At 43.7% G+C, this 24316-nt stretch overlaps 2 protein-coding genes across 2 annotated transcripts in view; one reads left to right on the top strand and one right to left on the bottom strand.

The window, feature by feature from the left end:
* Nucleotides 1–887: 887 nt before the first annotated feature.
* The window catches only part of FAM83A (family with sequence similarity 83 member A), a 64498-nt gene continuing 41069 nt past the window's right edge, over nucleotides 888–24316 (top strand). The window contains exon 1 of the mRNA XM_056522713.1: nucleotides 888–1373. Coding sequence (XP_056378688.1) covers nucleotides 888–1373 — 486 coding nt within the window. The remainder of the gene's footprint in view (nucleotides 1374–24316) is intronic.
* Nucleotides 10333–17095, bottom strand: LOC130274405 (uncharacterized). Its single transcript, XM_056522712.1, has 2 exons — nucleotides 16885–17095; nucleotides 10333–16703 (listed from the first exon to the last, which is right to left on the bottom strand). The coding sequence occupies exon 2, from the start codon at nucleotides 16366–16368 to the stop codon at nucleotides 10432–10434; it is 5937 nt and encodes a 1978-aa protein (XP_056378687.1). The 5' UTR covers nucleotides 16369–16703; nucleotides 16885–17095; the 3' UTR covers nucleotides 10333–10431.

The raw sequence follows: 24316 nt of genomic DNA, 5'->3' as shown, positions 1-24316 counted from the left end.
CTGTCCGTGTCAGTAACTGTCCAGAGCAGGAGGTAGGTTTGCTATGGGGATTTGCTTGTACTCTGGACAGTTCCTGACACGGACAGAGGTGTCAGCAGAGAGCACTGGGGTCAGACTAGAAAGACCTACACAACTCCCTCTAGAGCATACAGCAGCTGATAAGTACTGGAAGGATTTAAAATTTTAAATAAAAGTAATTTAGAAACCTACATAAGTTTCCAACATTTTTTTTCCCCCTATGGAGAACCCCTTTAAGGGATTAACCTTAAAATGCTTTGTTTCCCTTGTGGGGACACTGCTGGGAAACTATAGGCTTGTTGCCAGGTCCCTCTTATCACTGTGGGCAACTTTTTTTTTGCAACGGTCATAAAGTGAGACAACTTGTCCTGATTTGCAGCTGCCTAGTTAGCCACAGCCCGGTGTAAGTTTATCAGTTTTTTTGCGTTTATTGTTGTATCTTTTTCAGTTTTGAGAAAATAATAAGAAAAATGGTTCAGTATTTTTTTGACATCTTTGTCATAAGCCCCGGAACTGGAGCGGCTCATTCCTGTGCAATTATCTGCTCCATTGACATGTTAGACAAGTAAGTTAAGAGCGAGTGTACATGACAGCGAGAGTGACAGGGGGGTGTTACAGAAGCTCCGGTGTAGCCTACAGGTATAAGGCGTGGCTCTACCTAGATAAGGGAGAGATTAAAGGGCTGTCACTTCCCCCTCTGATCCCAGCTCTGCTGCCTCGGTCAGTTTATGCAACTGCTGGGACAAAGTGAAGATTTGTGCCTGACGTGTCATGGCGAGGTTCCCCTGAACATTTCTACTAAGAGAGTCTTACAGGAAAGCTGGTGGGAACCTTGACGGAACCTTCTCGATTCATCTAAACCAGGAAATATGAATAGGTCCAAGGCACTGGGGAAGATCAAGAGAAGACTCGACGAAGCCAAGAACAAGTGGGCAAGGCTGAGCAAGCCGGAGTTCTGCCACAATGAGAGTGCCAGGCTGGCTACGGATGCCCTCTTGGACGGTGGATCCGATGCTTACCAAAAGGTCCTTGCAGAAGAAGGCGAGGTGGACTTCTTATCAAAGCAAGAGGTTAAGTACATAATGGGCAACGTGAAGGAACCCTACTACGCCAACGAAAGCCACGCGGAGAACGGCGAGAACGGCTCGGTGCAAAACGGGAATCAATCCCACCAGTCCGAGAGTTATTACCCCATTAATTCGGATAAGAGCGAGACCGCCACGCCGCTCCACAACTGGAGTTCGGAAGAGAAGCCTTACCTGAAGGACAAGTCCAGTGCCACTGTTTACTTCCAGACCGATAAGACCAATAACATCCGGGAGACCATCAGGAGGAGTATACACCGGACGGGTCAGGTAGGTCGACATACACTATACTGAACTACATATATACTGAACTACAATGAATATATATTCATTGTAGTATCAGGTAGAACTTAATTTATCATACTCTTTGTAAATATCTGGTTAAAGGGGTACTCCACTGCAAAACACTTTTTTTTTTTTTTTTTTTTGTCAATCAACTGGTGCCAGAACGTTAAACAGATTTGTAAATTACTTCTATTTAAAAATCTTAATGCTTCCAGTACTTATCAGCTGTCGTATGATCCACAGAATTTTCTTTCTGTCTGACCACAGTGCTCTCTGCTGACACTTCTGTCCATTTTAGGAACTGTCCAGAGTAGGAGAAAATTCGTATAGAAAACCTCTCCTGCTCTGGACAGTTCCTGACATGGACAAATGTGTCAGCAGAGAGCACTGTGGTCAGACAGAAAGGAAATTGAAAAATTCAAAAAGAAAAGAACTTCCTGTGGAGCATACAGCAGCTGATAAGTACTGGAAGGAGTAAGATTTTTTTTTTTTAATAGAAGTAATTTACAAATCTGTTTAACTTTTTGGTACCAGTTGATTTAGAAAAAAAATGTTTACCAGGGGAGTACCCCTTTAAAGGGATTATCCTCTGGTAAGGAGATAAGTGTCTGGTAAGGGTTATCATTGTTGTCTGGGACCATTATCGATCGTAAGAACAGGGTTTTTGTGATCCAATAGGGTGGTTATTCCTAATCGGTCTGCGTCCAGTTGTTGCAAAACTACAACTTCCAGCATGCCTGGACAGCCTTCGGCTGTCCAGGCATGCTGGAAGTTGTAGTTTTGCAACAGCTGGACGTACACTGGTTGGGAAATACCGCTATAATGGAACCAGCTTGTGCCCCCTTTATGTTTTGCATTTGGGGCAAGTACCTCAGTAGCCCCCCACCCCAACTTTGACTTATCTGCTCAGGACCCAAAAATGCTAGTACACTTAGGAAAAAACTCAATATTAAGCTCAGCCCAAAGCCAGCTAACCCAGCTCTGCTACATCTGTCCATGATGGTAACATCAATGGTACAAAAGCTGGGTGGCCAACTGAGCTACAGGGGAGTTAAATCTGTTTCTGGGGAAAGCTGGGTGCCAATCAACATACAGTCCTCACTGGAGATCTCACCCAGCTTTTCCATACTTCTGATGGACACACCTATGTTTGCAAAAATAGGCTGATTTGCCATTCATATGTCTGGGAAAGATGGATGGTATGTGGGCAAGTGGACACTTCCGTGAATGGTGGTGGTCGTATTGGGTAGAATCCAGAACATAGAACAGAAAAATCCCGGCACTCACCAGATCACATAAGTATTTAAAGTTTTATTCACATCGCACATCACATATCGTCCTGTTACAGATACAGGACACGTTTCGGCTGTGGCCTTCCTCTGCTGTCATAGCTGAAATGCGGCCTGTATCTGTAGCCCGACGATGTGAATAAAACTTCAAATACTCATGCAGATCTGGTGAGTGCCGGGATTTTTCTGTTCTATGTTCTGGATTCTACCCACCACGAGCACCACCACTCACGGAAGTGCCCACTTGCTGTCACAGCATCCATCTTTTCCAGACATATGAATGGCAAATCTGACCCCGATTTAACAACCTTACCGAAACAGGGGATGTGTTATTACAGAAGAATGGAAAAGTGTCCATCAGAAGAATGGAAAAGCTTGGTGAGATCTCCTGTGAGGACTGTATGTTGATTGTCACCAAGCTTTCCCAGAAACAGATGTAACTCCTAAAAGGCTTAAAACGATGTTTAAAAGCCTTCGTGACATTTGTCAGGGATAATCACTGCCCGGCAGAGACAAGTCAGTAACGTATTAACATGGGGTCACCAAAATGTATAGGTCAATCCCGTAACCACGGGGTAAAGCTGGTGAACTGGTCCCTACAGGATTGTTGTAGGACCAGGGTCAGGATCAGTTCAACAACTTCTAACAACTTACTGCCCAGGGGGGGGTAACGTCCTTCTACCTTTGGGATAATAGCAATAATCTTGACAATTTCCATTGTGTGATAAGGATCACATATGGCACAGATCAAAGCCGACCTTGAGTGACCTAGGATCCGTACCGGAACCGGTTCGGTGACCCTCGGCTCTAGTTGAGCTTTAGGTGATGGTTTATGTAACTTTTCCTATAGCAATTAATATATAATGTGGTAGAGGGTGTGATTCAAAGGGCAGATGTTGTTACCCTAGGGTCAGATGGCATTAACCCCTTGTATTCGTGATGCCAGGGCATGGTTTATCCTTGATACCACCTGAAGGTATACCGCTGTATCCTGGGCTAGGCACGGGGGCAATAATGACTCTGAAGCCAAGTTACGGATAGCGGTAGCTTTACTGAGTGACAGATGGTTCAGTCTATACAGTTCAGCCAGGGCAACAGAGATGCCAAGTGACTCAGAGACGTTAGGGACTTGCTGGGACTTGTAGCAGATGGGGTCAATTTAATGCAGACCGCGCTGACTTGACAGATGATGACTGTGACTGACTTGACTGACAATACTGAGACTGTGGTTACTTGTGGCCGCAGACTGGACTTGAGGCTCTGATGACTCTGGACACTCTAGGACTTGACTTGACCTCAACAAAGACTTGTAAGGAAAGAAAGAGAGAGAAGCTCCACCCAGGGCTTATATGGGGGAGACTAGCAGGGAGCCCATAGGTCACCCCTGGGATCACCTGGTCACTGGTGCCTCCTGGGTAACAATCACATGACAAGTCACATGATAATAGTGTTAAAGTGACAACGCTTTCTGAACACATTACATGGTATAATACATTGGAAACATATTTACATATGGGGGGAACAGATGCACAGGGGCCCAGAGGACACTGTAGGGAGGCTGCCTGACAGGACAGCAAGGGTACGGGGTAACATCTCCCGCACTGGGCCACCACAATAATGTGAATAGGTTTGCAAATGTTTTACTTTTTTTCATCTTCCACATAGAAACGAAGAAGGTTTTGGCAGAAAAAGACCACCTGGCCCATCTAGTCCGCCATTATATTGTCTCCTCCTATTTATTTCTTTCCTAGGATAGATAAATGATAATTACATTCACTTATTGGATTTACCAACCACATCTGCTGGATGTTTGTCCCAAACATCTACTATTCTTTTAGTAAAATAAAATGTCAAAAATGATATATATATATATATATATATATATATATTTTTTTTTTTTTTTACATTTCTTACGTTGTAAGATATATATATATATATATTTTTTTTTTATTTACATTTTAAGATATATATATATTTTTTTTTTTACATTTCTTACGTTGTAAGATATATATATATATTTTTTTATTTACATTTTAAGATATATATATATATTTTATATATTTTTTTTTTACATTTCTTACGTTGTTTCTGTTTATCTGATCCTTCTCATTCATGTGCATCTTACAAGTCCTTGTGTCATTTGTCAGGGACAATCTATGCCCGGCAGAGACAAGTCCTCAGTAATTGATTTACATGAGGTCACTAAAAGGTATAGGTCAGTGCCATAACCCCGGGGTAAAGCAGGTGAACAACGCCAACAGGTCTCCACAGGATTGTTATGGGATCTCACAGCGTCAGGATCAGTTCAGCCCTAGATACTTACTGCCCCTGGGATGTAACCTCCATCTACCCAGGGATCATAGCCAGGGAGGCAAGAAGACTAGGGTTGCCACCTGGCCGGTATTTTGGCCACCATGCTGGTATTTTTATATTAAAAGTACAGGGAATGCAATGGCCGGTAATTACCTAACCAATCTTCCAACTCCCAGAATGTTGCACCATATATTATACCAGTGTTTCCCAACCAGCGGGCCTCCAGCTGTTGCAAAACTACAACTCCCAGCATGCCCAGACAGCCAAAGGCTGTCTGGGCATGCTGGGAGTTGTAGTTTTGCAACTGCTGGAGGCCCCCCTGGTTGTGAAACACTGACCTATACTATTATATGGTCCAACATGCTGGGAGTTGTAGTTTTGCAACAGCTGGAGGCACTCCTGGTTGGGAAACACTGACCTTTACTATATACTACTATATAGTCCAACATGCTGGGAGTTGTAGTTTTGCAACAGCTGGAGGCACCCTGGTTGGAAAACACTGACCTATACTATATACTATTATATGGTACAACATGCTGGGAGTTGAGGTTTTCGTTTGGGGCAGCTGCTGAGTCACAGGCTGTATCAGGGCATGCTGGGAGTTGTAGTTAGTAACTAACTGCAACTCCTGAATTTAATAAAAAAAAAATGATCAAAGTCACATCGAAACAAAAATGGTACTGTTAAAAACTAAAGATAGGGGCGCAAAAAATTAGCCCTCATACATCCCCGTATAAGGATAAATAAAAAAGTTATAGGGGTCAGAACTTCCCCCGCATATATGTTACGCATATATATATATAATTGATTATGCAAATTAGCATGGTCTTTTTTTTTGGGGGGGGGGGGATGAAAGGTGGCAACCCTAGTGGAACCCTCGTGGAACTGATTTAGGCTAAGTTCACACATCTACGCTTGCATGTCTTTCTTCGAAATTGTCAAAAAAAATGTTTATTTTTTGCATGTGCATCTGTAAAACAAAATGCGGCAGAAAATGTGACGATGTGTGAACAGAAACTTCTGCAGGGGATCTGCCATGTGTGTATTCACCCGCCGACGTGTATCCAACATGTTGCCAACTGGCCCTAAGACTTCAATGAGCCAAATGGACTGTAATTGGTCAACTACATTTTTGAGTTCCTTACAGGCAGTGTATACATATATATATATATATATATATATATATATATATATATATATATATTTTTTTTTTTTTTTAAATCAACTGGTGCCAGAGAGTTAAACAGATTTGTAAATTACTTATATTTAAAAATCTTAATCCTTCCAGTACTTATCAGCTGCTGTATGCGCCACAGGAAGTTATTTTCTTTTTTTATTTTATTTTCTGCCTGACCACAGTGCTCTCTGCTGACACCTCTGTCCATATTAGGAAGTGTCCAGAGCAGGAGCAAATCCCCATAGCAAACCTATCCTGCTCCGCACAGTTCCTGACATAGACAGAGGTGTTAGCAGAGAGCACTGTGGTCAGACAGAAAAGACATTCAAAAAGAAAAGAACTTTCTCTGTAGTATACAGCAGCTGATAAGTACTGGAAGGATTAAGATTTTTATATAGAAGTAATTTATAAATCTGTTTAACTTTCTGGCACCAGTTGATTTAAAAAAAAAAAAAGGTTTTCCATCAGAGTACTCCTTTAAGCAATGGATTAAGCATAGTCACAATTAGACTATATTAGGTCCTTCGAAGTCTGATGGCACAAGACGTCGGGCTACATTTCGGCATCCCTTTTTGACAGGCAGCTGATGTGTAGTCGCAAGTAGGGTTTTAAATGTGAATGCAGCCTAATGTGTATATCCCTATTCTTACCCCATGGCAGATGTCTGGGTAATAAGGATTGGACTGGTGAATTTTAAAGGGGTACTCCAATGGAAAATTTTTTTTTTTTTTTTGTTCATCAAATGGTGCCAGAAAGATTTGTAAATTACTTCTATTAAAAAATCTTAATCCTTCCAGTACTTATTAGCTTCTACAGCGGAAATTATTTTCTTTTTGGAACACAGTGCTCTCTGCTGACACCTCTGTCCATTTTAAGAACTGTCCAGAGTAGGAGAAAATCCCCATAGAAAATATATGCTGCTCTGGACAGTTCCTAAAATGGACAGAGGTGTCAGCAGAGAGCACTGTGCTCGTGATGTCAGCAGAGAGCTCTGTGTTACAAAAAAGAAAATAATTTCCTCTGTAGTATTCAGCAGCTAATAAGTACTGGAAGGATTAAGATTTTTTTTATAGAAGTAATTTACAAATCGGTTTAACTTTCTGGCACCAGTTGATTAAAAAAAAAAAAAAAAAAAAAAAGAAAAAGTTTTCCACTGGAGGGCCCCTTTAACATGCCCAAACCTTTTGTTATCTGGGAGATCAGCCACAGCTTGAGGTGTCTGGCAGCATCACCCCGCTGGGTTCACACTACGTTTTTGCCATACTGTTTTCAATCAGTTTTTCTAAAGAAAACCGTAAAAAAAAAAAAACATATGGAACCATATGGGAAAAAGTAAACCGTATGCGTTTTTAAAGTGCCTAAAGTTCCGTCCGTTTTTATTAAAATAAAACCCATATGTTTTTGAAAATTTTATTTAAAATAAATACATTTTTAAAAATGTTAACTTTAGGATGCAAATGCACATGTGCAAAGTAAAAAACGTATACGGTTTCCCATATGGAACCGTATACATGTGCATTTCCCATTGACGACCATGTTAAAAAAAAACGTATGCGGTTGCAGTACAGATTTTAACACGGAGACAAAACCGTGGTCAAACACGGTTTTGAGAACGGAAAAAAAACGTATTGCATGCAAACCGTCCGCAACCGGATGCATACAGTTTTCAATTGTTTGTCTATGCATACGGTTTTCAATACGGTTCCATACGTTTTCTATAATGAAAACGTATACGGGAACCGTACTTGAAAAACGTGGTGTGAACCATAGATGCATGGTCAGCTTAACTGAGAACGCACGTGTATCAAAAGTCACATCAAAACAAAAATGATACTGTTAAAAACTACAGACTGGGGCGCAAAAAATGAGCCCTCATACAGGCAGAATAGGACTAAATTTTCCCCACATATGTGTATCCTGTGATGTCACCCATATATAATTATTATTATTATTATATTTTTTTTGCAAGAAAGGTAGAAGTCCTAGCACCAACTAAGGACTTATAACCCTCTAATGCCTGGAACCAAAACCCTTGGAAAATAAACTACTACATAGAAACATTTATACATTTACAAGCATAAGCCATAGGCTAGGAGTCCATCTGCCCCTTGGTTGCCATGTCCTAGGACATATCAAAGGTTTTTATCAGTCGGAGTGTTGAGACCCCGACCAATCGGCAGCTGCGCACTTTCCTCCTCGCTCTGTGTCTATGTGAGCAGAACGGTCCCATAGATTTACATTATTAGAATGTCCTGGTCACGGGACAGGGTGCAGGCAGCGAACGCACTAAACGCGCACTTCTCTTGGCTCACTCTACTGATTGGTCAGGGTCTTAACCCTCAGACACAGACCGATAAAAATTTGTCTGTATGACATAATAGTTTTCTTATGACAGGTAACCCTTGCAGTATAGATATATATATATATATATATATATATATATATAGTTGATTTATAAAAGAAAAGAAAAACTAAGTAAAAAAAAAAACACAAACTGCCTTTGTTGCCCATAGCAACTAATCGCACAGCAGATGCAAAGTGAAAGCTGCTCTGTGATTGGTTGTCAGGGGCAACAAAGAGTTCCTCTGTTTAAAAAAAAAGTTTTTGTAATTCTCCTACCAACAAAAAATGATATCCCAATGTAACTTTAACAAAGTGTAGGGCAAAAAATATGGGGGGAGATTAAACAAAACTTGTCCAGAAGAAAAGTTGCTGAGTTGCCCATAGCAACCAATCAGATCGCTTCTTTCATTTTGCAGAGGCCTTTTCAGAAATGAAAGAAGCGATCTGATTGGTTGCTATGGGCAACTCAGCAACTTTTCCTCTGGACAGGTTTTCATAAATCTCCCCCATGGTCTTTTGGGATATATCATTTTACATACTATTGATATACATCTGCTCAAGAGGGTTCAATTTCCAATAATGCAGGGGTCTCACATTACATTCAATGACCCCTGTACCCCATTTGCCTGGTAGGTGCACATATAAGGTCATTCTCTCTGCAAACAGCTATACTAGTGTTTCCTAACCAGTGTCCCTACAGCTGTTGAAAAACTATGACTCCCAGCATGCCCGGACAGCCGAAGTAGTAGTATTGTAGCAGCTGGAGGCACACTGGTTAGGAAACACTGGGCTATAAACTGATCCTCAGAATAAAGATAAAGATAACATATTGTACTGATCTCCAGGATAAAGATAATATATCGTACTGATCCTCAGAATAAAGATAAAGATAACACATCATACTGATCTTCATAATAAAGATAACATATCGTACTGATCTCCAGGATAAAGATAACATATCATACTGATCCTCAGAATAAAGATAACATATCGTACTGATCCTCAGAATAAAGATAACATATCGTACTGATCTTCAGAATAAAGATAACATATCGTACTGATCTTCAGAATAAAGATAATATATCGCACTGATCCTCAGAATAAAGATAATATATCTTACTGATCTTCAGAATAAAGTTAACATCGTACTGATCTTCAGAATAAAGATAATATATCATACTGATCCTCAGAATAAATATAATATATCGTACTGATCCTCAGAATAAAGATAATATATCGTACTGATCCTCAGAATAAAGATAACATATCGTACTGATCTTCAGAATAAAGATAACATATCTTACTGATCTTCAGAATAAAGATAACATATTGTACTGATCCTCAGAATAAAGATAACATATCATTATAATGTCTCCGCTGTCTCGTGGACACAGCTTCACATCAAGTTTATACCGAATCTCAAGGAAAGACACGCTGGTTTGCTTAACTGATGTAATCTTTACTGAGATATAATGAAAGTGCGGTAAAACTGTAAAACAAACATATGAAAGACAAATATAAGCATGGCTATTCAAGTGCCTTACATTATGCATAGCTAATACATAGATAGGGTCTAACATGTGCTCACTTACTACACACTGAAAACACATTATCTATCTACAAATGCCTAGCATCTCTCTACACAGGCTAACTAACAATTCCGTACTCACAGGCTTTGGTATTTATCAGATTTGCAGTCTGTATTAGCTTTAAGAAGTCCTGTGGATCTGGTCACTGTGGTGGCTGGAGCTGGAATGAATGAGACATGCCGGAGCTAGTCCTATGCTTTAGAGAGAAGGCCCGCCTCTAGGCTTTAAGAAAATGGAGGGTCTTAAAGGAACAGACCCTGCTGAGTGCCAAGCATGTAAAATACATTGCGAAGGCAGCACACTCCCCACCTGGCATACTTTTTGTTATGCCACTAACCCTTGGACAGAAGTAAAACTACTTCAGAAATTGGCCTTGCATACACTTTGGGAATGCCCTGTCTAACAATCCTAACTTCAACCTTTCTAACTCTAGCATCACTACTAGGATCAGTCCCCACAATGAGTCCAATAGGCCACTCGTTCCTGTGGGCCTGAGAGTCTTTCAGTAGGACAAAGTCTCCAACTTGTAAATTGGGCTTGTCATCTTGCCATTTCTTGCGTGGCTGGAGTGTCACCAGGTATTCCTGTCTCCATCTCTTCCAGAAAATGTCCGCAAGACTTTGAACTTGTTTCCATTGCTTGGTGTACAAGTCCTTGAGGTCAAAGTCTCCTGTGGGGGCTGTCACTGGTTCCATCTTCTGAGTCAACAGCATTGCAGGTGTCAAGACTGCCGGCATCTCCGGATCTGTGGACACTGGAACCAAAGGTCTGGCGTTCATAATGGCCATGACTTCAGCCATTAGCGTAGTCAAAGCTTCATGTGTGAGGCGAGTAGACCCAACCTTCAGGAGCATGGCATCCAGAATGCGACGAGCTACTCCTATCATCCTCTCCCAGGCTCCTCCCATATGCGATGCGTGTGGAGGATTAAAAGTCCAAGTGCATCCTTGGTTTTGAAGATAGGAACCTGTTTCAGAGTCTGTAGAAATGATCTTCAACTCTTTGCAAGCCCCAATAAAGTTTGTGCCACGGTCTGAACGAATCAATTTTGCTGGTCCTCGGATAGAGAAGAATCTTCTCAAGGCATTGATGAAACTTGAAGTGGATAAAGATTCAATCACTTCAATGTGAACTGCTCTGGTACTCAGGCAGGAGAACAGAACAGCCCAACGTTTACTCTCGGCACTGCCTCCTCTGGTCTTGCGAGAAGAGATGTTCCAAGGGCCAAAAACGTCTAGACCTACGTGAGTGAATGGAGGATCTGAAGAAAGTCTGTCCGCAGGTAAGTTTGACATCTTCTGAACTTCAAGTTTCCCTCTAATCTTCTTGCAGGTCACGCATTTGCTGATCACACTGGAGACTAGTCTCTTACCTCCTATGATCCACAACCCTGCTGACCGTACCGCTCCTTCAGTGAAGTGTCGACCTTGATGTGCGACTTGCTCGTGATAATGTCTCACCAGAAGAAGAGCGATGTGATGATTTTTGGGTATGATGAAGGGATGTCTCTCTTGGATAGTTGTATCTGCTGCCGACAAGCGACCTCCAATTCTTAACACTCCATCTTCGTCGAGGATAGGGTTCAACTTCTTTAGCGTATTGTGTCGAGAAATCTCTTCCTTTTTCATAAGGCTTTGGATTTCTTCTTTAAAGACTTCCTGCTGGATGCATCTGATGATCGTGACCTTGGCTTGTTCAAGGTGGTCATTGCTATGCTGATCAGTATTGGTAGCTCTGCAGGAGGATCTGGCTAGACAGATAAGTTTTCCGATTGCACGGGTCAGCGACTTCCAGCTGGAAAACCTTTCAAATCTATGAGCGCCCAGACTGTCTCTTGTAACTATAGTCCTACAAACTGTCACTTGAGGTCTTACCTCTTTGTCTTGATCTGGTTCTATGAGCTGAAAGGTCTCTACCTGAGTATTTTCTTTGGTTTCTGGTTTACGAAGAAAGGATGGACCTACAAACCAGTTAGTTTGCTTGAGCGCAGCGGCTGGCACTAGTCTTGTCCCATGATCAGCGGGGTTCTTGTCAGTGCTGATGTAATGCCACTGTTCTGGACTTGTAGACTTTCTGATACGTGTCACTCTGTTGGCCACGTATGTATAAAATCTTCTTGAAGCATTGTGAATATATCCTAACACAATCTTGCTGTCTGTATAAAAGTTCATTGCATGGATCTCGATGTCCAGTTCTGTTGTAATCATGTCTGCCATTTCTACAGCTAAGACAGCAGCACAAAGTTCTAGACGTGGGACAGTGTGAGCCGGTCTGGGAGCCAGCTTAGATTTTCCCATGAGGAACCCGACATGGCTTTGTCCCTCAGTGTCTATTACCCTAAGGTAGGCGACAGATGCGATAGCCATAGTGGAGGCGTCAGAGAATATGCATATTTCTCTTCTCTTTGTAGCAGACAAGGAAACAGATACGTATGGTCTAGGGATGTTGAGTTGTTCAAGCTCTAACAATGAGTCTTTCCACAACTTCCACTGCATTTCCTTCTCTTCAGGTAGAGGTATGTCCCAGTCACTTTGTTCTTGCTCAGTAGTGATCTGTCTCAAAAGAGCTTTACCTTGCATGATGATGGGTGCTACGAACCCCAGGGGGTCGTAAAGACTGTTGACTGTAGATAGGACACCTCTTTTTGTGAATGGCTTCTCTTCTCTGGAGACCCTGAAGGTGAAACTGTCAGTCTTCAGGTCCCAACTAATCCCAAGACTTCTTTGCAAGGGTGGTGATTCTGTTCCTAGATCCAAGTCTTTGAGGTCTTTAGCACGGTCTTCCATTGGAAATGCTTCCATGACTCTGTTGCTGTTGGAAGCTACCTTGTTCAGTCTTATGTTGGATTCTGCCAACATTTCTCTTGTACTTTTCAGGACGTTGATAGCTTCTTCGTTGCTGGAGAAAGAAGCAAGTCCATCATCTACGTAGAAGTTCTTCATGACGAACTGTGTGGCTTCTTGACCATGTCTTTCACCTTGCTGTGCTGCTCGTCTCAGGTTGTAGATAGCTACAGCTGGAGAAGGGCTGTTTCCAAACACATGTACCTTCATCCTGTACTCTGTGATTTCTTTGTTAAAGTCGTTGTCTGTATACCACAGGAACCTTAAGTAGTCTCTGTGATCTTCACGAACAAGGAAACAGTAGAACATCTGTTGTACGTCTGCTGTCACTGCTATGAGTTCTTTTCTGAACCTGATGAGTACTCCAAGGAGTGTATTGTTCAGGTCAGGTCCGCTGAGAAGGACATCATTTAGTGAGATGCCTTTGTGCTTCGCACTAGAGTCAAATACTACGCGTATCTGGCCTGGTTTCTGAGGATGGTACACCCCAAATATTGGTAAGTACCAGTGTTCTTGGTTCTCTTGTAGTGGTGGTGCCCTTTCAGCTTGATCGTTATCAAAGATCTTCTGCATGAAGGCTTGGAAGTGTTTCTTCATATTTGGCTTTCTTTGTAGCATGTGCTGTAACGAGGTGAAGCGTTTCTCTGCTTGTACTTTGTTGTCAGGAAGGCGATGGCGTGGTGACCGGAAGGGTAGAGGGGCTACCCAGCTGCCTGATTTGTCTCTGTAGACTTCTCTGTCCATGATCTCAAGGAAGAGAGTATCTTCCACCGAGGGTGCTAGCTTGTCGTCATCTCGTGTTCTTTCAAACACCTTACAGCCCAGTTCATCTGTATCTCCAGTTGAGGCTAAGTCTTCCATGCACCTCTGGATACTCCGATGATGTGTTGGGTTTACAAGTCTCTCTTTAATGTGTAGACTGTTGGTACATGGGCAAAGACAAGATGTACGACCATTCTGTAACAGATGTGTTCTGTAGACATTTACCTTTTCTGGTTTGTGGAGTCCGTCTAGACATACTTCTCCAACGATGACCCATCCGAGATCAAGGCGTTGTGCAAATGGTGCATTGTGTGGCCCATTGTACTGTTCTCTGACTTTGTGCAGTCCGAGGATATCTCTCCCAAGTAGAAGGATGATTGCAGCATCTGGATCTAGTGCTGGTATCTGGTCTGCTATTCGCACCAGATGGGGGTGATGACGAGCAACTTCAGGTGTGGGGATCTCTGACCTGTCGTCTGGTATCTCATCACATTCTATGAGGGTAGGAAGAGTCACCTTTGTCTTTCCATCTAATGACTCAATGATGTAGTTGTTTGCTCTTCTCCCTGTTGTCTCTACAACTCCAGAACAAGTCTTCAGGGTGTATGGAGTTGGACTTCCTTTGTCACCGAAGAGGTCAAAGAACTCTGTTTTTGCCAGAGATCTGTTACTCTGTTCATCCAAGACTGTGTACATCTTGATTGCTTTTTCTCTGAAGCCTGCAGGATACACCTTGACTAAGCATATCTTGGAACATGATCTGGGGCGGCCCTGCTCTGTACAGATCTCAGTACACTTTGAGGTTACTGCTGGCGTTGTACTCTCGCCTTGCTCCCCACCATGATCTTCTTGAGTTGCTGGAACTTCTTGTTTCCATGGTGATGGTCCTGGGTGCAGTGCTGACAGGTGTTTGTCACTGTTGCACTCTGTGCATTTTATTGTTTTTGTACAGTCTTTTGCAAGATGCTGAATTGAAGCGCAACATCTGAAACAAATGTGATTGTCTTTAAGGTAAGCTTTGCGCTCTTCTAACGTCTTACTTCTGAAACTGCGACATTTTCTTAGTGGATGAGGCTTGTTGTGGATGAGACATATTTTGTCTGGCTCCTCAACTTTCTTACTTGTGTTGTCTTCCTGATTGACTGCAGACTCAGGCGAGACTTCTGTCTTCCGTACAGAAACTGTTGCTCTGCGTTCTTTGTAAGGCGTTGGATGTTTTTGCTCTACCTTTGGGGAGCTTGCAGTTCTCTTGTTCAGGAAAGCAAAGCTTGGATCATTGCGTGTTTCAGCTTGGTCTACGATGAATTCAGCAAGGAAGGCAAATGGTGGAAATGCGACTCGATGTTCTTTCTTGTATCTTGATGCTTGAGTGACCCACCTTTCCTGCAAGTTGAAAGGAAGTTTCTCGATTATGGGATCAACTCCACGTGCTGTATCTAAGTATGAGAGACCTGGCAGATGTCCACTAGACTTAGCGGCTTCTATTTCTAAGAGTAGGTCCCCAAACCCTCTCAGCTTTTGATTGTCTTTGTTTGTCATTCTTGGATAGTTTTCTATCCTCTTCAGAAGAGCATCTTCAATCACTTCAGGTGACCCATAGCAGTGTTCTAGTCTCCTCCACACCATTGCAAGTCCTGCTGCTGCGTCATGAACATGTACTGATCTGATTCTTTGGGCTTGCTCAGTGGACTCTGGTCCTAGCCATTTGACGAGCAGATCAAGCTTTTCTCTGTCTGTCAGATCTAAGTCTTGGGTACCGCTTAGGAAAGATGACTTCCAGGCCCAGTAGTTTTCTGGACGGTCGTCGAATTTCATGAGACCAGCGCTCACTATCTCACGGCGCATCAGGAATCTTGCTACCTCTGTAGCTCTTGCTGCATCTGGTGAATACTTCCTGGGTGTAAACTCAGGGTATGGCTGCGGCTGGTAAGGCTGATCAGGTAATTGACTAAGTCTGCTTTGTTCTCCTCTATTGTAAGTCTTTCTGCTATAATCCAGACTTGTATTTGCTTGAGGAGGGAGTACATCAGCATCCGTTTGCACTCTTGTCAGGTTGGCAGATTGGTCTCTGAGCATGCGACCACTTGACTTCCTACCCTGAGGTTCTAATTCAGTCTTGCAGTGTTGCATAGTATCAAAGTTGCTTATTGATGGTCTTGGTGCATAATTGAACTGCTGGTCAGTGTACATGGTTGCTTGTGACTGTATGTACTCACGGGTACGTTGGCTTGCGCTGAGGGGTGACATCTGGGTTTCTATGTCAGCGAACTGAGCTTCGGCAGCCCTTGTGAGAACTTCTGCCTCGGCTAAGGCTGCTGCAGCGTTTTTCTGCTGTTGCAGTAAGTGTAAAGATGCTTGCACTTCAGCTTGTTCTTTCATCAATTCAGCTTCCTGCTTTGCATAGGACGCCATTGCACAAGCTGCCTCTGCTTTCGCTCTTGCCTTAGTTGCTATGGCGCTAGCGGATGACAGGTTGGTGGTGCTTGAGTGTCTAGAACTATGGCGTTTAAATCTTGATGCATCGGCGCTAACCGAAGTTAGATTTGTTTGACTGGACGCTCTAGACAATGTTGTGCACCTAGATCTACTTCTTGGCAAGGTGTCTTCCTCTTTATAGGAGCATTGAGGGTTAACTGTCAGAGTGCTGTTCTCTGGGTTCTGCATCTTGATTTAGCTGGCAGCGTAGATAATGATGATGACTGGACACAGCACAGCGGTGTTATAGCACGTGAGAGAATTAGTTTCACTTTCTAGTGCTTCGCGCCCTTACTCCGACACAGACTGCAGGGCACAGGATTTATGAGTCTTTTTTACTGCTGCGGACGATTCAAAGCTGATTAACTGCTTCTGATAACGTTTTAAAAGCCTTTTTACTATAATGTCTCCGCTGTCTCGTGGACACAGCTTCACATCAAGTTTATACCGAATCTCAAGGAAAGACACGCTGGTTTGCTTAACTGATGTAATCTTTACTGAGATATAATGAAAGTGCGGTAAAACTGTAAAACAAACATATGAAAGACAAATATAAGCATGGCTATTCAAGTGCCTTACATTATGCATAGCTAATACATAGATAGGGTCTAACATGTGCTCACTTACTACACACTGAAAACACATTATCTATCTACAAATGCCTAGCATCTCTCTACACAGGCTAACTAACAATTCCGTACTCACAGGCTTTGGTATTTATCAGATTTGCAGTCTGTATTAGCTTTAAGAAGTCCTGTGGATCTGGTCACTGTGGTGGCTGGAGCTGGAATGAATGAGACATGCCGGAGCTAGTCCTATGCTTTAGAGAGAAGGCCCGCCTCTAGGCTTCAAGAAAATGGAGGGTCTTAAAGGAACAGACCCTGCTGAGTGCCAAGCATGTAAAATACATTGCGAAGGCAGCACAATCATACTGATCCTCAGAATAAAGATAACATATCATACTGATCCTCAGAATAAAGATAACATATCGTACTGATCTTCAGAATAAAGATAACATATCATACTGATCTTCAGAATAAAGATAACATATCGTACTGATCTTCAGAATAAAGATAATATATCATACTGATCCTCAGAATAAAGATAACATATCGTACTGATCTCCAGGATAAAGATAATATATCATACTGATCTTCAGAATAAAGATAACATATCGTACTGATCTTCAGAATAAAGATAACATATCGTACTGATCTTCAGAAATAAGATAACATATCATACTGATCCTCAGAATAAAGATAACATATCGTACTGATCTTCAGAATAAAGATAACATATCTTACTGATCTTCAGAATAAACATAACATATCGTACTGATCTTCAGAAATAAGATAACATATCATACTGATCCTCAGAATAAAGATAACATATCATACTGATCTCCAGGATAAAGATAATATATCATACTGATCCTCAGAATAAAGATAACATATCGTACTGATCCTCAGAATAAAGATAATATATCGTACTGATCCTCAGAATAAAGATAACATATCGTACTGATCTTCAGAATAAAGATAATATATCATACTGATCCTCAGAATAAAGATAATATATCGTACTGATCCTCAGAATAAAGATAACATATAGTACTGATCTTCAGAATAAAGATAATATATCGTACTGATCCTCAGAATAAAGATAATATATCGTACTGATCTTCAGAAATAAGATAACATATCATACTGATCCTCAGAATAAAGATAACATATCGTACTGATCTTCAGAATAAAGATAATATTTCATACTGATCCTCAGAATAAAGATAATATATCGTACTGATCCTCAGAATAAAGATAACATATCGTACTGATCTTCAGAATAAAGATAATATATCATGCTGATCCTCAGAATAAAGATAACATATCTTACTGATCTTCAGAATAAACATAACATATCGTACTGATCTTCAGAAATAAGATAACATATCGTACTGATCTTCAGAATAAAGATAACATATCATACTGATCTTCAGAATAAAGATAACATATTGTACTGATCTTCAGAAATAAGATAATATATCGTACTGATCTCCAGGGTAAAGATAACATATTGTACTGATCTTCAGAAATAAGATAACATATCGTACTGAACTCCAGGATAAAGATGGCATATTGTGGCACAAAAAAGAAATTCTCTGAAAAGTTGCAGAATTTCACGGCATATATATATATATATATATATTTTTTTTTACACATTTTTTTTTTTTTTTTTGGGGGGGAGGGGGGGTCTTATTTCTGTATTTCTGCCCACAATTTTTTTTCTCTGTTATGCAGTCCATCTATATATATAAAACTCAACATGCGTGTGTGTGTGTGTGTGTGTGTATGTACGTTTAAGGGGGGATATGATAAACGTATATAAGTATATTAATGGCCCATACAAAAAATATGGAGAAAAACTGTTCCAGGTTAAACCCCCCCCCCAAAGGACGAGGGGGCACTCCCTCCGTCTGGAGAAGAAAAAGTTTAGTCTCAAGGGGCGACACGCCTTCTTTACTATGAGAACTGTGAACTTATGGAACAGTCTACCTCAGGAACTGGTCACAGCAGGAAAAATGTACAGCTTTAAAACAGGATTAGATACATTCCTGGAACAAAATAACATTAATGCTTATGAAGAAATATAAAATCTCATCCCTTCCCCAATATCGCGCCACACCCCTACCCTTCAATTCCCTGGTTGAACTTGATGGACATAAGTCTTTTTTCGACCGTACTAACTATGTAACTATATGTAACTATGTGTGTGTGTGTATGTATGTATGTATGTGTGTATGTATGTGTGTATGTATGTGTGTGTGTATGTATGTGTGTGTATGTATGTATGTGTGTGTGTATGTGTGTATGTATGTGTGTGTATGTATGTATGTGTGTATGAATGTATGTGTGTGTGTATATATGTATGTATGTGTGTATGTATGTATGTATGTATATATGTATGTATGGTATGTATGTATGAATATATGTATGTATGTGTGTATGTATGTGTGTATGTATATATGTATGTATGTGTGTATGTATGTATGTGTGTGTATGTATGTATATATGTGTGTATGTATGTGTGTATGTATATATGTATGTATGTGTGTATGTATGTATGTGTGTATGTATGTGTGTATGTATATATGTATGTATGTGTGTATGTATATATGTATGTATGTGTGTATGTATGTGTGTATGTATATATGTATGTATGTGTGTATGTATGTATGTATGTATGTATGTGTGTATGTATGTATGTATGTGTGTATGTATGTGTGTATGTTCCAGCATCACGTCCAAACGGCTAAAGATATTAACATGAAACTTGGCTCACATGTTACTTATATGTTAACAACAAACATAGGATAGGTAATTTAACCCTTACTCACCCCCATTTGCCAGGGGCAGGGTTTATGTTTAAAGTCCCATACAAGTCAATGGGAAATATATGTTACTGCATAACTTCCAAACATCTGGAGATATTTCGATAATACTTGGCCACATGTTACTTATATGTCCACTTAAAATATAGGGTAGTTAATTTAACCCTTAACTACCCCCATTTGTGAGGATCGGGGTTTTTGTTTAAAGTTCCATGCAAATCAATGGGAAATGTATGTTCCCACGTAACTTCTGTACGGCTGGAGATATTTCAATAACTGGTCACATATTAAGGGTCGGGATAGGAGGTCGACATAGGAGGTCGACATAGGAGGACGCGATAGGAGGTCGAGATAGGAAGACGCGATAGGAGGACTGGATAGGAGGTCGGGATAGGAGGTCGAGATTGGAAGTCGGGATAGGAGGTCAGGATAGGAGGTCGAGATAGGAGGTCGAGATAGGTGGTCGGGATAGGAGGACGCGATAGGAGGACGGGATAGGAGGACGGGATAGGAGGACGGGATAGGAGGTCGGGATAGGAGGTCGGGATAGGAGGTCGGGATAGGAGGTCGGGATAGGAGGTCGAGATAGGAGAACGGGATAGGAGGTCGAGATAGGAGGACGGGATAGGAGGACGGGATAGGAGGTCGAGATATGAGGACGGGATAGGAGGTCGAGATATGAGGACGGGATAGGAGGTCGTGATAGGAGGACGGGACAGGAGGTCGAGATAGGAGGTCGTGATAGGAGGACGGGATAGGAGGACGGGATAGGAGGACGGGATAGGAGGACGGGAAAGGAGGACGGGAAAGGAGTACGGGAAAGGAGGTCGAGATATGAGGACGGGAAAGGAGGACGGGATAGGAGAACGAGATAGGAGGACGGGATAGATGGATGGGATGGGAGGACGGGAAAGGAGGATGGGAAAGGAGGACGGGAAAGGAGGTCAAGATAGGAGGATGGGAAAGGAGGTCGAGATATGAGGACGGGAAAGGAGGACGGGATAGGAGGACGGGATAGGAGGACAGGATAGGAGGTCGGGATAGTAGGTCAGGATACGATGACGGGATAGGAGGTCGGGATATGACAACAATATATGAGGACGGGATATGAAGTCAAAAGCTTCCTCCTTTGTTTATTTTCCTCCCCAACAAGGATTAGGAAGGAAAAACCGGGCAACACCGGGTACTCAACTAGTTATATGATAAAATGCAGGGTATATGTTACGCCTAGCGCTCCGGGTCCCCGCTCCTCCCCGGAGCGCTCACGGCGCCTTTCTCCCTGCAGCTCCCCGGTCAGCGCTGACCGGGAGCGCTGCCCTGTCATGGCCGTTGGGGATGCGATTCGCACAGCGGGACGCGCCCGCTCGCGAATCGCATCCCAGGTCACTTACCCGTTCCCGTCTCCTGCGGTCATGTGCTGGCGCGCGCGGCTCCGCTCTCTAGGGCGCGCGCGCGCCAGCTCCCTGAGACTTAAAGGGCCAGTGCACCAATGATTGGTGCCTGGCCCAATTAGCTTAATTGGTTCCCATCTGTTTCCTGGCTATATCTAGTCTCCTCCCTTGCACTTCCTTGCCGGATCTTGTTGCCCTAGAGCCTAGTGAAAGCGTTTTTGTGTGTTTATACCCTGTGTACCAGAACTTTGCTATCTCCCCTGACTACGAACCTTGCCGCCTGCCCCCGACCTTCTGCTACGTCCGACTTTGCTTCTGCCTACTCCCTTGTACCTCGCCTATCTTCAGCAGCCAGAGAGGTGAGCCGTTGCTAGTGGATACGACCTGGTCACTACCGCCGCAGCAAGACCATCCCGCTTTGCGGCGGGCTCTGGTGAAAACCTGTAGTGTCTTAGAACCGGTCCACTAGCACGGTCCTCGCTATCCCTCTCTGGCACAGAGGATCCACCTCCTGCCAGCCGGCATCGTGACAGTAGATCCGGCCATGGATCCCGCTGAAGTTCCTCTGCCTGTTGTCGCCGACCTCCCCACACTGGTCGCCCAGCAAGCCCGACAGATTGCCCAACAAGATCACCAGCTGTCGTACTTGACCACCATGACTCAGCAACTCCAGTCGCAGCTACAGCAGATTCAGTCTCAGCTACAGCAGCAGCAACCATCTCCTCCGCCAGCTCCTGCACCTCTTCCGCAGCGAGTGGCCACTCCTAGCCTCCGCCTGTCTTTGCCGGACAAATTTAATGGGGACTCTAAGTTTTGCCGTGGCTTTCTTTCCCAATGTTCCCTGCATCTGGAGATGATGTCGGATCAGTTTCCTACTGAAAGGTCTAAGGTGGCTTTCGTAGTCAGCCTTCTGTCTGGAAAAGCCCTGTCATGGGCCACACCGCTCTGGGACCGTGATGACCCCGTCACTGCCTCTGTACACTCCTTCTTCTCGGAAATTCGAAGTGTCTTTGAGGAATCTGCCCGAGCCTCTTCTGCTGAGACTGCCCTGCTGAACCTGGTCCAGGGTAATTCCTCCGTTGGCGAGTACGCCATACAATTCCGTACTCTTGCTTCTGAACTTTCCTGGAATAATGAGGCTCTCTGCGCGACCTTTAAAAAAGGCCTATCCAGCAACATTAAAGATGTTCTGGCCGCACGAGAGACTCCTGCTAGCCTGCATGAACTCATTCATCTAGCCACTCGCATTGACATGCGTTTTTCTGAGAGGCATCAAGAGCTCCGCCAGGAAAAAGACTTAGATCTCTGGCCACCTCTCCCACAGTCTCCACTGCAATCTGCGCCTAGGCCTCCCGCCGAGGAGGCCATGCAAGTGGATCGGTCTCGCCTGACCCTGGAAGAGAGGAATCGCCGTAAGGAAGAGAATCTTTGTTTGTACTGTGCCAGTACTGAACATTTTCTGGTGGATTGCCCAATCCGTCCTCCACGTCTGGGAAACGCACGCTCACACTCAGCTCTCGTGGGTGTGGCATCTCTTGATGCCAAGTCGGCTTCTCCACGTCTCACGGTACCTGTTCGGATTTCCACTTCAGCCAGCCCTCCCCTCTCAGCCGTGGCCTGTCTGGACTCTGGAGCTTCTGGGAATTTTATTCGGGAGTCCTTTGTGAATAAATTCCATATTCCGGTGACCCGTCTTGTCAAGCCACTCCGCATCTCCGCGGTCAACGGAGCCAGGTTGGACTGTACCATACGTTTCCGCACGGAGCCCCTTCTTATGAGCATCGGATCTCATCACGAGAGGATTGAACTTTTGGTCCTCCCCAATTGCACCTCGGAAATTCTCCTTGGACTTCCCTGGCTTCAACTTCATTCCCCAACCCTGGATTGGTCCACTGGGGAGATCAAGAGTTGGGGGTCCTCTTGTGCCAAGAACTGTCTAAAACCGGTTCCCAGTAACCCTTGCCGTAACTCTGTGGTTCCTCCTGTATCCGGTCCCCCTAAGGTCATTAAGGACTCTGCCTGCCACAGGAAATGCCCCTCCCCCCCTCCCAGGCAAGCTTCTGTGTCCCCTCATGGCCCTCGTCCTGGTGTCACACTGCCCCGTGCCAGGTCTCGCCCTCTGCCCTCTCTCCCCATTCCTACTCCTGCGGTTCTGCCTGCCGTTGAGGAATCCCTCCTTCCTTTCCCGGTGTCCTCATCCCAGGGGAGGCAGTTACCCGATAAAGAGAAGGGGAGACCTAAGGGGGGGGGTACTGTTACGCCTAGCGCTCCGGGTCCCCGCTCCTCCCCGGAGCGCTCACGGCGCCTTTCTCCCTGCAGCTCCCCGGTCAGCGCTGACCGGGAGCGCTGCCCTGTCATGGCCGTTGGGGATGCGATTCGCACAGCGGGACGCGCCCGCTCGCGAATCGCATCCCAGGTCACTTACCCGTTCCCGTCTCCTGCGGTCATGTGCTGGCGCGCGCGGCTCCGCTCTCTAGGGCGCGCGCGCGCCAGCTCCCTGAGACTTAAAGGGCCAGTGCACCAATGATTGGTGCCTGGCCCAATTAGCTTAATTGGTTCCCATCTGTTTCCTGGCTATATCTAGTCTCCTCCCTTGCACTTCCTTGCCGGATCTTGTTGCCCTAGAGCCTAGTGAAAGCGTTTTTGTGTGTTTATACCCTGTGTACCAGAACTTTGCTATCTCCCCTGACTACGAACCTTGCCGCCTGCCCCCGACCTTCTGCTACGTCCGACTTTGCTTCTGCCTACTCCCTTGTACCTCGCCTATCTTCAGCAGCCAGAGAGGTGAGCCGTTGCTAGTGGATACGACCTGGTCACTACCGCCGCAGCAAGACCATCCCGCTTTGCGGCGGGCTCTGGTGAAAACCTGTAGTGTCTTAGAACCGGTCCACTAGCACGGTCCTCGCTATCCCTCTCTGGCACAGAGGATCCACCTCCTGCCAGCCGGCATCGTGACAGTATATTTAAAAAGTACAATTGGTCCTGCAAAAAAGCCCCCTCTGTATGTGGAAAAAAAAAGCTATTGCTCTTGAGATACAAACATAGTAAAATCACTTATGGGGGAAGGGGTTAAGGTTTGCTGCATTACGGTCTGTAGGGCACTAAATATCAAGTTATCGTTCTGTAGTGATGAACTGTAATCATAATAAAAATTATAATAAAATTTCTTTATACAGCAGCAACAAATCACGCAGCACTTTACACACTATTCGGTGCATATATATCTCCTGCAAATGTCTGGCGGTGTTGGTGTATTACACACAGCTTTCCCCCCACCCAGCACAGATAATCCCTACTGGGGGAGGCAGCGCAGCACATTGGCACTGTATACTGTTTATACCTATACATCATAATACTT

The sequence above is a fragment of the Hyla sarda genome, chromosome 5 (genome assembly GCF_029499605.1).
Source record: "Hyla sarda isolate aHylSar1 chromosome 5, aHylSar1.hap1, whole genome shotgun sequence".
Taxonomy (NCBI): Eukaryota; Metazoa; Chordata; class Amphibia; order Anura; family Hylidae; genus Hyla; species Hyla sarda.
This window is presented reverse-complemented; position numbering and strand designations above follow the sequence as displayed.